Consider the following 14,714-nt stretch of genomic DNA (forward strand, 5'->3'; position numbering starts at 1 on the left):
TCAGCACAACAGCAGATAAAGTGACACCAGTGACTCGATGACAAGCACAGGCTTCCAACTGAAATTTTGTACAACATACAATATATATAGCCCGCATCCAAAATATTAACATGCTCAAGGTAGGAAAAAAAATTTGGTGAAAGTGCACTGAAACAAACTATAAAAAAAACTAAGGCAGAATAGCACATGACGATGAATACAGGTAAGCCAGTTCTTTTTTAGATAGGAACATTGAACGTTTCATGTCACCACTTTCCTTTCGCTGTTCATGCAGCCTCAATGATAATCCTGGTGCTATCATGAAGGTGAGCAGCAAGAGCTTGTGTTTTCTCGAACACAGGCTGGCAACCACATTCTCAAGAATCAGAAGCCAAAGAACCATCTCTATGGTTTTTAATTTTTGACAATGCTCCAGCAACTGTACATTTAGGCACTCGTCTCTTTGACCCACATAACTGTGTCCAAAGAACCAAGGTATGCTGTAATCGATGCCTACTGCACAGTCAACAAAGTTTTGTGGTGCATAGCTTGGCTATGGTTCAAAGGTTTTTCAACAACACTAGTTCAAACACATAATTATTTTTTCATCGCTTGTGCAGCCATGGAAGTGAATAGAGAGGCTTCATTGAGCATGCGGGTGTCACAAGGGCACTTTTTATTGAAAGTGAATTTCTGGAAGGTGATTGACTCATCTCTGCATGTAACGCAATCAAGAAGCTTGGACTGGATAGCCATTGAAATTACACCGCGTGATGCCTGTACTTTAAAATCAGGGATGGTCGGCAGGTTTTCAGAATGGTGCAGTGGTTAAAATACCGCACACTTAAGAGCTTAACTAATACGAGTTCAATGCTTCTATGCCTGTAAAATGAAGTATTTGACGAACAAGCACAAGAACCAGAGCAAATTGCCGAATGGCCACGCAAACCGCAAAACTACAAGCGCGCCCAGCAAAACTGGCAACACGTACAGACTACCACAACGTCATCACCGCGCACACAACAGAAATAAATATCACGGATGTCAAAGAGCACTGATACAGGTTGACGAGTCCTGGACATGGTGGCCTTCATGCAAGTTCAGGCGAACCACAAAATTCAGCGATTCCAAACGTGAACACATTTCACGTTCACAAAGCACACTGCAACGACAAACACAATCACAGTGTGCGTCAACGATGTGAACACCGAGCCGACCACAAACACGCAAAAATATGTCTGATGTGCCTTCATCAAAAGAAAAGCTTCTATATGTTGCCTGAAGCAGCATCGTAAACTTTGACGAAAAGCCGCAATGTTCCACAGATCTGCCCAGATCCAAGCCAAGTTGGGTGAAAATGGCATTTTCGTTATTTTGACCGGGTGAGTATAGCATTCTAGCTATTCTCAACAGGTCGCAGCAGCGGCAGCCGATTACAGCCTAGGCCACCTAGAATGTGGATTAGATTGGATTAGATCGACCTGTACAGTAGACTCACAGTAAACGAAAATCATTTAAACAGAACTGCTGCCTAAACGAAACAACTGCCTTTGATGTCATTGCTTTCATATCCGAATTCTCCAACCCAGTTGACATTTCAGTAAACGGAACTCCTGTTAAATGGAACTCATTTACCCAGTCCTTTTAGGTTCCGTTTAATGAGAGACTACTGTATTTACCGAGTTCTATATAGGATGTGAATTCAATCTGATGCGACCTGGATTGCTGTATTTACTATTGATTTGCATTCCCACCAAAAGTCTGCACATCTCATATATGCTTCTAAGCAAAAAAATAACAATACAGTAATACGTTGTTACAACGAAGTGGGATATAACGAACTATAGAATATAAGGAAACAATTCTAACTTCCTTTTAAGTTCCCATAGACACCCATGTATTTATTATCTCATTTTAACGAAGTGAAAATTTCCTCACAACAGATATAACAAACCATTCTTAGTCTGCAATGAGCCTTTACTGATCAGTTTGTATACATCAATTCAATATCTTATAGCGCGCGACAATTTACATCTCATCACGGCTGCAGCAATTCAAAACACACGCCTTATGCTCCCAGGAGCCACCCGCGGCCTGCCAACACGCCTGTAGGAGCAAGTCTCTCTGCCTCCCCTTTTTTTCAGGAACAAATGAACTCGACTACGTAGCAACTCGCCCACGCAGCAACTCGCGCGAGCGTGGGCGTCAGCTGACCTCCCCTCTCCTGAAGAACTCGTTGACCCGCCCACGCATCTGCCCTCCTCCCCTTAAGCTTTGCACCGGGGTCTCACACGCCGCCCTGGCAGTGGAGATTGTGGGTTCCTTCCGTGTCTTTCGCTGTAGAAGAGCAACACCATCTATATCAATTTCTGCCGCTAGACACGAGATGGACAGCAGCAGTCGCAAACATAAGCGCAAAAAGTCTGGCATCAAGAAAAAAATAAAGTGGCCCAAGATTTCGGCGATGTTGCTGAATGCCGTGGGCGACCAGGCCCTGGCGTCGTGGTTCACTCTCCTTGGCATTGAGCCCAATTGCGACACTTTCCCTGTGTATGTCTGGGTCGATGCTGATGCGGTGACAATCGAAGTTTTGCCAGATGCGAAAATTGTGCCCGCAGAGACCGGCGTGCATGACGACAATGACGAATGTGTCGACACTCCGAGCCTAATGTTGGCGAACCCAACGTATCGACGCCCGCGCAAGCCCTGGATGCGACAGAGCTGCTGTGCTGCTTTTTTGGTGCTTATGATGACAGTGAGGATGGACTCAAAATAGCTACTGCAGCTGAAAAAGCAGTCGTGCATGTGAGGAAGAGTGGGCAAAAGTAAATAATATTAGGGATAAATTTTCTTCTAGGTGATCTGCCAACTAGTGTGCTGAATTTGGCGGCAATAAAGTGCATTTTCTTTGTTAATTTGCAATTTTGTGCCTTCCAACGGCTCTTTTTCTCTGCCGCGCGGACTGCTGTGATATTCGTTGGCAGGTACTCTTGCTGGCTGATTGTTGGTAAAAATGAATATTGGCTATAACGAACTAATGATTATAACGAAGTAATCATGACTCTCCCTTCAACTTCGTTATAACGAGGTTTGACTACAGCTATACACTACTTGTGTATTCTGTGCACCTTGTGTTGAAAATGACTAACAACATCGCAAGCACAAAGCCACGCTGCATAATTTTTTCTTTCTTTTTCAACGACAAGCACATGCATGTTGATGTTTTATTTCTCTGGGCTCTGACACTTGGAGTTAGAAGAAGTCCCCAGATGCCTGCAATGAAAGCTAGGAGTAGCATTTAAAGCGATGACGTTCGAATATGTGCTGGCAAGACGAAATTTGTTTGGTAGAAACAGCTTTCTCGATTCCGCAGATTTATAATAGATGCAGGCGGATTACCTTTGTTTCTGTACTCTATTATGGACATAACGCTAAAAACTAATTACAGATTTATTAGTACCATCTCAAGAAACTGAAATGAGAAATTTAGATGAAGTTATGCAACTCTAACCTTGAAATGCGAGCTACCAGCGATAAGAGCGTAGCTGAAGAAGTTTGCTGTTGCATCGCCAATAATAAAAATGACAGTAATATGGATAGTAAAAGACATCAATAGCCCTGCAAGCTTCCACTAATGGCAGTTCTATCCGAACCAGAAGGCCTTCAAGCTGAGCCGAAATCATGGTCAAGACAAACACACACAAACTTACTGACGTTTGTAATGTTGTGGTTGGAAAAACAGATATGATGTGTGATATGTAGAAGCAACAAACATCAAAATAGTGAATTCACCAACATGGAAGCTAAGGAAGGTTTTAGACAATGTGAAAGACAAGTTGCCGAGAGAAAATTTCTGTGGTCTTATTTACGCTTTAGGCTGCCATAATTGTGACAACCAGTAAATTGGTGAGACCACTGATATCAAGAGCTAAACAACATGAATACGACAGTAGCATAGATAATTGGGCTAGTTGGTTTTGTTATGTCTAGTGTCCGTGTCTGTGTGTGCGCCCTTATTCAGGTAAAGATGAATGAATATGATGTCAGGAAACAACGCGTGACCTAATAGGCCCTTGCTAAACACGTGGAATCTACAGGCAACAAAACAAGTTAAGCTTTCACTTTGAGCTTCATTCCTTGAAGACCCCACCAGGGGGTAAGGGGTGGGTTACAATACAGTAAAACATCGTTATAATGAAGCGGGATATAACAAACTAATGGATATAATGAAGCAATCGTAATTCCCCTTGATATTCCCTAGTATGAGTGTTTCACTAGTATAAGTGTTTCTTTTCTTGCGTTCATTTTGTCAGCACAGCAGGCCCGAGAACATTAACCTTTCAACATGACAATTTACATGCCTGAACAACGTGGCTGCCAGTTTGACAACTCTTGCTCATGTGCAGTCTCTAAATAATGCTGTTTTGCTTGTACGGCCTACATGCATTTCTTGGGTGACTAATGTTATCCAAGTGGTTTACAGGGTAATTGAAAGGTAATCCAACCAGCACTTTACAAGCACACACACTTTCCTTAATTTAAGCGCACTCACAACCACGATAGCATAGTGTGAGCACATGAGGATAAACACATGCTAGATGTTTCAACCTCGAGAGATTGTGGTATCGTTTTTGAAATATGAAAACACCACGTTTGGCGCAGCTTTAGCCCAGAATGGTGGAAATGTAGCAGGATTGGTCTTTCAAAGCATTTTAGCGCAATTGATGCAGCGATCACATCACTGGCACTGTTGCTTGGTCAATGGTAAGACTCGGCTAAATTTGCTGTTGTACGCGCAAATTGCCATTTATGCGCAGGTGGCCATCGTGGGCCAGATTGGCACCAATCGTGCAATTACTGCAGCAATTCAACCCCTGCCTATAGGCATGTTGTTGAATGGGTCTTTATGTTATGGCATGACCTAATATAAACATAGTGGGTTTGAATACGATGCTGGGCAAGTGGCGTCTGGTTAACTTTCGATGTTGTAGTGAAGCAGTCTCAAACGGAGCCGAGTATGCGCAAAAGGCTTTCTCGTTGTGCTGAACACAGACACTGGTTTACATCGAGAGTACTCGTAAACACTTCTGCAGAATGGTCGCATGACAAAATTGCCGTTACCTAATGTTGGCGAACCCTGAGCATCAGCAATTTCTTCAGAGTACGCAATGACGGTGCGTCAGTCGAGGTGACGCGATTCCTCGCTGAAGTTGGTGACCAGTATGCGTGATTGTCTGCTGTGAGGCTGAATGATTCCTCGGGCAACACAGATTTGTCATCAAAAAAGGTAAGAATAATTCGCTTCACTGATTACAGCATTCGACACGCCCTGTCCCAATTCCACAGTGACAAAGAGGCTGCTTTAAGAGGGCAGAGTGACAGAACCATCGACAATATGTAACGGTCTTTTCAGGAATCAGATTCTTTCAGATTCAGCAAAAAAACAGCCCTCAAATGACACAGGCAACTCACAGAGGTCAATAATTTCACTGTATTCTCGATGAAAGTCAATTCCCACGATGATTTGTCGGGAACACACAGGCAACGCAAAGAAAGACCCCATAATTATCAATGCACGAATTTGAACACATGCCGTGCTCATTGCAGCCAACATCACATGGCCAACCGCTATGCGCAACAGGGACTTGTACCTTTGTGGTAGTGTACATTTGTATTAACCACCACAGAAAGAAAATCAGTTCGCAACAGCCGAACTCTATTACATCGCAGGGTGATGGGCCTTGGCCGGAATCACAGAAAAATTCGTATCACCTCAAAGTTCGTACAAGCCATGATCATATCACCAAGCTTCTGCTGTATGCATATGGTACAGAGAATATAAAAAAAGTTTTGTACGGAGGTCACTGACCATTAAATCCAAACAGGAGAACTTTCTTGACTTCGGGCAACTTGGTGGGCTGGGTGTCCCTGCAAAGAATGAATTATTACATAAATTATCTGGCTAGTCTTGGATGATTCACTGCAGTGTCACCGTGGGTTGACTGTTCTAAAACACTTTTACATTCAAGACCACATGTCGGCAAACTCACTCCCGATTCGAATCACTCAGACTCACTCGGACTCAGATCTGAGTCCGAGTGAGTCCAGGTAAACAATATTTTGGTGAGTTTAAGTCCAAGTTAGTCTAGTTGAGGAAATTTTGAGCGAGACCGAGCGAGTCCAATAAATAACAATAATTCTGAGTTCGAGGGAACCCTAAGTGTAGAACATATTTCCTAAGTGCTTCTGAGTGATCTCCAATTTTTATTCCTGACATATCTGCACATCTCCAGCATTAGTATTAGGCTTATATCGGCTTATGATTATACTAAAGTTTATTCACACATACCTCAATGCACTCACATTCATTCATCACATCAACATTTATATGTCGAAGACAGTAAACTGAACAGGTGTCATGATTTCTTCCCCTATACTCTTTCATGGAAAGTTCTGAATAAAGCTACCTCGTCTGAGTCGAAAATTCCATAGGCATGTCCTTAGTGGATTACTGGATTATCGATAAGTTGTATTTGAAAATATAGGGCCAAAGGTGTTATGTAGAGCACCAATTATGTGAAATATTGCCATGAAAGAGCATTCACAACAAGATTTTAAAAAAGTAGTTCTACACTCACAGGCTCGTGATTCCACTTATTCAGAGTCATATCAAGCAGTGAGCCTGAGTCTGAGTGAGTGCAGCTAAGTGCACTCACTCAGACTCAGGCCTTGGTGAATTTGAGTCCGAGAGAGTCCAATTGAGGAAAATTTTGGTGAGGCTCAGGAGTAAGCCAGAAAAGAATATATTTGTGTGAGTCTAAGAGCGTTCCAACTATTTTGCCGACCTATGTTAGAAAATAAAACAAGAAAATTAAATGGCTAAGGAATGAAAACTACTTCACTGAAACAGTTGATTTGCTGTAACCTTGCATACCACAGAGCGAAACAAATAGGAGGACTACAAACAGGTATGCTACTGGCTTAGGCTACTTTGGAGCAGCTTTTGAAGCAGACAAAACAGCGTTTTGAAGCAGCAAAACTGGCTTTCGGAGCAGATATTGCTCGATACAATTTTAGAGGGGCACAGATACAAAAACATTGGCCTCGCGTTTTTCTGAGCCACAAAAACATTGGCTTCGCATTTTTCTGATGAGATGTGTTGCTGAGGGCCTGTTAGACATAACACGACACATTGTTTGCTGTAGCGCATAACAGATAATAAATTACAGGCCCATCATTATCGACCAATTTCAGTTTCGGTTTGAAAGAGTTCCAAAAACTGGGTGCAACTGTCGCCACCTAGCGTGCGCAGCTCTTGGCCACGTCAGCACACAGAACTGTGACACACTTCCACTCGGTCCACAACAAGAACTACTTTTGAATAGGAAACGAGACTACAATGTTGCCAAACACAAAACTTTCCAAGTGTGCGCCATGACCGTGCTCTCGCAACCAGTCGCCGAGAAATATAGACAGCGGGAACAAACATGGCAAAAGGAAAATGGCAGCTATGACGTCATCATAACTTGTTTTGTTGACTGCAGAGTGGTGACGTGAAAGAAGTAGGGGGTCTACTAGGGGTCTGCTGCGAGAGTGTCAATGGCACGATGGAATCAAGGGCTCACGCAAACTTCAAATTTCTTTTAATATACCTTCCCAGCTATATTTACTGTTGATACTTCGCAGATGATATACAAATGTTCCTGGAAATCGACCCCACAGGCTATACCAGCCTCGAAATTTTGTGTCAGCGCCCCTTTAAGACCCCTATTGTGTTCACGAGAAAATCCGTAAAGAAGGATTGTGTCGAGCCAACGTTCCAACAAGCAGTCTTGTCTTCCTCAGAACAAAACTGTTGTGTTCAAGCCTTGAAAAAGACAAGTCCTCTTGTTGAAATGTCAGCTCCCTGTTTACGAATTTTTTCGCACACTAATGATAAAATTACACTGTGCTGCACGCTATTCAAGCATAAAAGAATAAAAAAAAATAAAATTATATCACCGACAGATAACCTGACCACATTTATTAGACAAAAACAAATGATACAATTGAAAACCATAGAAGTTCATTTTAACGTAACTTAAGATCAGTTCACTGCCGATTTTTTGGAAGCCAGCTTTTTCAGACATGCTTGCGAATTCAGACGATGTAACGACAGCATCACAAGCCCCATCGAGGTCAATGAATAAGAACATCTGAAATTTTCGACGCTAAAACTCTCTGGCGTCTGATTTTTTTGGGCTTTCAGCTGACATTCCAGGTACGAGAAAACATTACATAATGTCCCTATCATTGCTACATCTATGACCTCGAAGGCTTAAACAAACGCTTTTAAAGGGTCCCTACAACACTTTTTGAGCATGGTCAGAAAACGCTGCCGATAACCTGACCACATTTATTAGACAAAAACAAATGATACAATTAAAAATCATAGAACTTCATTGCCCGACAACACGCGAGGCAAATATTATAGCATAGCACGCAGCCTGGAATTCCCAATAAATTATCAAAGTAAAAAAATTGTTTTCTCTTTTCGCGACAAATAACAAAAGACACTCGAAAATCACTCATAAAAAACCCATCAGCCATTAGTTGATTTTAACATGGTGCGTTTAGTCGTTGCAGAGATCCCCGCTGGTGGCCTTTCTCGCTCACGCATGCGCGGGATCACTCTGAAAAAGCTGTGCTATCAAAGTAAAAAAGAAGAGAAAAAAGTGCACGAGGTGGATGACGTATTTTTTCCACCCCTGCCATCCCTCCCTCCTTAGCTTCCAGGGCCTTCGTTGGGACGAGAAAATAAAGAACGCATTTGCAACACGGGACAAATCTTTGTAACTCCATTCGACCTAGACGGATTCTTAAAATTTTTGCGGCAATGAATTCGCGAGGCAATAAGCTCTTCAAGTGAATTAAATGTGTTTCAGGGCCCCTTTAAGAATTGTTCGACATCATAGTAATGTCCAAAAATCGGCTTTGCTGCAATGCATAAATGCTTTGGTAGGATGCATACTAAAATTCGAAGGGGCTGGTATCATTGCGAAGTGAGGTGATGTGCAGCGGATAAACACCGGAAATGCTCGGAGCCGTGATGGCAGCAATACGAAACACGCCAATAAGACTTGACCGCTTTATGATGAGCATCTTCAGCTAACTACTTGTTACTGCATGTGGCGCAGTTGTCGGCGTACTGCACGCTTTTAATCACGCACGCTGCCGTCCACACTGCCTTTCCGTGCGAATCGACTCAGTGCGCCGCACAGACGCAGTGCCTTAGCAAATGAAAGCACCTTGCCATCGCCGCACACGTGTGCGATGAGCAACAGAGTGGACATCGATACACATTTTTATGAGAAACATGTGTGTACAAAAGCATCCCGGTGGGAACGGCGGTAGCAGTGTAGAGGATGTTCTGCACAGAACTAAGAACGGCAGGTCTCGTGTGACAGGCAGCAAATGCTACACGTCGCTGGAGATTTTCGTACAGTGGCGCATCCGTTAAGTGCACACACGCATCCCAAAGGTCCGGGCAAGTATTCCTCTATTCTGCCACATCATTTATGTTCTGCGTAAATGTTTTCACATGTTGCATGCAATAAAACTGCAATTTATTCCGGGCTTTGCTGTTACCGGCGGTGCTCATCACACGACACGTATTTGCATATAGACATCGGCAGACCCTGAATGTATTTAGGGCAGCCTGAGCGTGCACCGAAGTGCCTGATAAGTGCACTCTAGGAGACAATGAAGTTTTTTCAGAGAGGGCTGTGGGGATTTGATCACTTGTAGCGCAATAATAAGTCATGAATCTTTTTTCGGACGATTTCCCCGTCCCTAGAAAGTCCGAAAGATTGGGCACTCATTGTGTCCCATCTACCCATAGTCTCAACCATAAAGTTTCCTAAATATTATTTGTTGTTGGCGTACTGCACACTTTTAGTCACGCGCACTGCTGTCTACAATGCCTTTCTGTGCGAATCGACTCAGTGCGCCGCACAGACGTGGTGCCTTAATGAACGAGAGCAGAGTTTCGTAAATATTATTTAGAGTTTTGTAAATGGAGCTTCCTATATATTATTTAGGAAACTCTATGGTCCCAACAAGGTCACGACTGTTCCGACCTGGTGAGAATAACCGAAATGCTATTTTCACCCGGTCAAAATAATGAAAGCGCTATTTTCACTCAACTTGGCTAAGATCTGCGGCTTTTCGTGAAAGTTTACAACGCCGGGTCAAGCAACCTATGGAAGCTTTTTTTTTTGACAAAGGCACATCAGGCGTATTTTTTGCGTGTTTGTGGTCGCTCGGTGTTTGTGTCGTTGGCATGCACACTGTGACTGTGCTTTTCGTTGCAGTGTGTTTTGTGAACATGAGTAGAGAGGGCACGGCACAAGGCCTGCAGGCAACATATCTAAGTCGGCATTGCTGTTTATGCAGGCATTTTCATGGATTATGGGAGCGCCAACTACAAGCAGCACATTCTGGCTACCTTCCCACGAGTCTCATCAGGTAACTGTGAGCAACAAGTGGGCGGATCAACCATCATCGGTGTCAACTGGTCGCACAAATTGGCTGCCTTTCGACAGAACTTATCAGGACTCTGAGAGCAGCACCTGGACGGCTCATTTATCATCAGTGACGTCGTCAACACCTCGGCTAGAAAAGGAGCAGCACAACCAAGGAACCCTCGGAGGGCATGGCACATGGCCTGCAGGCAACATGTCTAAGTCGGCATTGCTGTTTATGCTGGTTTGTTAACTTTCTAATACAGCATGTTATAGTAGTGACAATCTATTTTTGTTAGTATTGCCGTGCCCTCACATTTGTATTGCTTGTGTCATTGATTGCTGGTCTGTGGTGTTGATGCTTTTATAGTCTGGTGATGTTGAGAAAAACCTGAGGCCAAGGACTGTTGAGATGTTGGAGCAAATCTTAGAAAAACAGGTAGCATCCGAAACCAAGATAGAGGCCATGAGGAAAGAAATATCCAATTTAAATACTAAAACTGAAATGTTGACAGACTATTTTACAGTTATTGAAGAAATGAGTGAGCGAATTAGCAGTCTGAAAGCTATAGTCAGGCAACAAGAACAGAAGTTAATTGATTACGAAAACAGGAGTCGATGTAATAATCTACTCGTTTTCGGCCTACGGAAAGGTTCTGGTGAAACAGAGTCAGACCTGACGGAAACTGTTGTTCATAAACTTTTTGACGCAAAATTGGGTATTAAAGCAAAATCAGTTGACCAAATTCACCGGCTCGACAAGCAAAAACCAAATAGCTCAAGACCGGTCTTCTATAATTTTTACGATCACCGCGAAAAAGAAAGTGTGTTAAAAAACTAAAAAATTGAAGAAGACTACTATTAGTGTCAGCAATGATTACGCAAAGGAAACTGTCTACGCTAGGAAAAAGTTATGGCAAAGCTGCAAAACCGAAAGGGCAAAGGGAGCAAAAGTGAAGTTGATTCATAACAAGCTTAAAGTGAACGGTGAGCTTTAACAGTGGGATCAGACACGAAATATTTGTAGTCAATGCAAGCAACAAAAAGATAAAAAAGAATGTAACCACAGCTCTGCAACTTCCGCTCATAGCAGCTCGAATGTGCCAAAACTGACAGATGGAAGTGGCATAAAATCGTCTGAGACGGCGCGTTCATAGCTGAGAATTCTTTCACTGAGTGCACAAAGCATTGTAAATAAAGTAACAGATTTAGAAATCTTGTTGATTACACACAGCCCACATGTTGTTGTCTTAACGGAGACATGGTTGAATAATGCTATAATGGAGAACTGCATCCTACCGCCAGGATACAAGATTTTCCAGTGGGACAGGGACACCCGAGGTGGCGGTGTGGCAGTGATAATTAAAAACAACGTAGCGGCAACAACAGTACATTGCCAGTTGCCAGAAACAGTGTGGTGCAAGGTGAATTACGCTAATCATACGCATCTCATTGGAGCGGTCTACAGACCACCTGGAAGTCCACCAGAGTTTTTAGAAGAATTAAATATGTTTGTGTGTGATCATGTAAATGAAAACACAAGGCTGATAATGGCTGGTGACTTTATTTCGCGCATATATTTCGCGCATATATTTCGCGCTTTTCAAGTGGTCATGCTGAAACCCGTAGTGCTGATAGGTTATTAGAGCTGATGTTTTCCCATAACCACACATAAATCGTAAAAGATTATACCCGAGTTACCCCAACGTCACAGTCATTGTTAGACTTAGTTTTCATATCAAGTAGAGTAACTGATTATGTCGTATCAGTTGACGGCATATCAGACCACAGAATGGTTGCGGTTGACGTATTTTTTTTAATACCGGCTTTCGAGCAAAGCGTCATGTGTATGCACATATTAAAGATTACGATCGTGCTGATGATACGGCAATCCTGAACTTTTTAGAAATGTCGCTTGGCGTATTTCAGAAGCCATCAAAACTTAAGTCCGTTGAACAGCTCTGCAAACGTTTTAAATAAATTGTTGGTTACTGTTTAGACAGCTTTATACCCACTCACGTTAAAAAGACAAAACGAAGATATCCATGGATAAGTAGGAAAATAATTCACATAAAGCGTAAACTAAAAAGACTGCGCAGAACTCATAGGGCCTCGACAGAAATATGATGTGCTAAGAAAAACTTGAACGCAGAGATAGCGCAATCCATAGAACATTTTTTCAATAACACACTCACCAACTTTCTAAAAAAACTCACCACGTAAGTTTTGGCTCTTTTTAAAGGAAGCGAATGAAGGAATTGATCTTATTGTAGATGGAAAAGAAGTAATCACAGAAAAGTCAGATATAGCTGAAATACTCAATCAACTTTTAGATGCGGAGCATCTTATACTCGCGCCTTGTAGTGCGCCGTCCGCGCCGTCCGCACCGCTTCTCGAACATTCGACAGCTGATGCGCGCGCATGCGCCGTCGCGCCGTCGCCCACTCTTCCACCATCTGTGCATCCCTTCCTCCTCTACACACCGCGCGGGCTTCACTCCTCCACCATCTGTGCACCCTTCCTCCTCTACACACCGCGTTCGACATCTACAATTCTCCTGATTCTCCAGTGGACGCGCATGTGGCGTCGCGCTTCGAGAACATTCAACAGCTGACAGTGCATGCGCCGTCGTGCTGTATATATACTCAAGGTCGGCGCTCGCTCGCTCAGTTGCCGCTCGTCGGTTGGTTTGTACGGCGCGTCGACGTCCAAGGTCGCGGTGAAATGAATTCCAACGAATCCACAAACACAATGATCGACGTCCCTTCGACCAGCGCCGCCCTTTCGCATACGTGTGTATGTGTTCACTCATTTAACACCCCATCCTACAACCACGTTAACCAATTTAGCCATCGACCCAAGTAAGTCGCAATTTAACACCCCATTTCACAACCACGTTAACCAATTTAGCCATCGACCCAAGTAAGTCGCACTTTAACACCCCGTTAACCAATTATATGGTCCGCATCCTCCTCAGTGTTCCCCCGAGGGAAGCTGCGGGCAATTTTTTTCAATCGGTTTTATGTAAGGATCAGGGTGACAACGAGGAAATTGAATCAGGTACTACAGTGACACTTCTGGAAGATTATATAAATATTAACCGAGAAGGTATATTCAATTCACTACTTCTTTTAGATACAAAATTGTCATGTGGACCTGATGGTATATAAAATCAATTTTTGCGACGATTTGAGGAGTGGCTGTCGTACTACCTAGTGATTATTTTCGAGAAATCTTAAAATGCCACTCATTGCCTCAAGATTGGCGTAGAGCAATTCTTGTCCCAATTTTCAAAAGTGGTGTTAGAACATCATTGAACAATTATAGGCCTGTCTCACTCACGTCGGTATATTGTAAAATATTTGAACATATAGTGGCCTTAGTTTTTTTAATAGTTTGTTTCAGTGCACTTTCACCAAATTTTTTTTTCCTACCTTGAGCATGTTAATATTTTGAATGAGAGCTATATATATATATATATATATATATATATATATATATATATATATATATATATATATATATATATATATATATATACGAAAGGCACGGGTAGAGGAGAAGGCGACACTGCCTTTCGCTACACTGCCTTCCGTCTCACACCGCTCGGGGCCGGGGCAAAGCGCCATTAGCTCCTTAACCCGCTGCTCGAGCTCGGCCCGTCCTTCCCATTGTTTTCTAAGGTCGCCTTTCATTTGCTCTCATAGGCTGGCGGTAGCCTCCTCTCATAATCTACTTGCGCAGCGCCATCATGCGGCAGCGGCGAGCGTAGGCTGAGTGCGTGTTTGACGGCCTGAAGAGAGCGTTCGCCCGAGCACTTAAAAAAAATAGAGGAGGCGCTGATTATACCTGCCGTCGAATGCTCAAGCAGAAAAGAAACATGCCACCCGTCTTGAACACGCATGAAAAATACGCGGCGGAAAGGGAAGGGGGGCAGAGGGGACGGGTCGCTTGAGCAGCAGCAGTGAACATTGATTCTAAGGGCGCGGTTGTCATAAGCTGGTGCACGCACTATCGACAAGCAACAGCGCGCGGCTTGTAAACCATGCTATGTGGTGCGCTCTCAATAGAAAGAGATTGTGTGATAAGAGCATTTTTCCCTGGAGCGGTCGTACATCTTTTCTCACACCAGCGTTTTGCAGAGTGCCGCGATGTCAGATTCAAAAGTGTTAGCTTTCAACCTTCGTATTGTCACGAGGTCGAGGTTGACGAAAGCGGCAGCCGCTCTTTTCA

The 14,714-nt window shown here is 43.3% G+C and overlaps 2 protein-coding genes across 10 annotated transcripts in view; one reads left to right on the top strand and one right to left on the bottom strand.

Annotated features, from left to right (window-relative positions):
- Window positions 1-14,714, bottom strand: part of LOC119178073 (PAT complex subunit CCDC47) — a 613,343-nt gene that overhangs the window by 225,433 nt on the left and 373,196 nt on the right. For all 8 annotated transcript variants that reach the window (XM_075894166.1, XM_075894179.1, XM_075894151.1 and 5 more), the window contains one exon: window positions 5,849-5,907. In XM_075894166.1, coding sequence (XP_075750281.1) covers window positions 5,849-5,907 — 59 coding nt within the window. The remainder of the gene's footprint in view (window positions 1-5,848; window positions 5,908-14,714) is intronic.
- The window catches only part of LOC119178075 (uncharacterized), a 61,953-nt gene that overhangs the window by 16,718 nt on the left and 30,521 nt on the right, over window positions 1-14,714 (top strand). The window contains exon 2 of one of the 2 annotated variants that reach the window (XM_075894211.1): window positions 10,414-10,725. In XM_075894211.1, the coding sequence (XP_075750326.1) occupies window positions 10,429-10,725 (297 nt within the window). In that variant the 5' untranslated portion in view covers window positions 10,414-10,428. Of the gene's footprint in view, window positions 1-10,061; window positions 10,726-14,714 lie in introns of those variants that run through there. The other variant, XM_075894203.1, reaches the window with a different exon arrangement.

The sequence above is a fragment of the Rhipicephalus microplus genome, chromosome 1, assembly GCF_043290135.1.
Source record: "Rhipicephalus microplus isolate Deutch F79 chromosome 1, USDA_Rmic, whole genome shotgun sequence".
Classification (NCBI taxonomy): domain Eukaryota; kingdom Metazoa; phylum Arthropoda; class Arachnida; order Ixodida; family Ixodidae; genus Rhipicephalus; species Rhipicephalus microplus.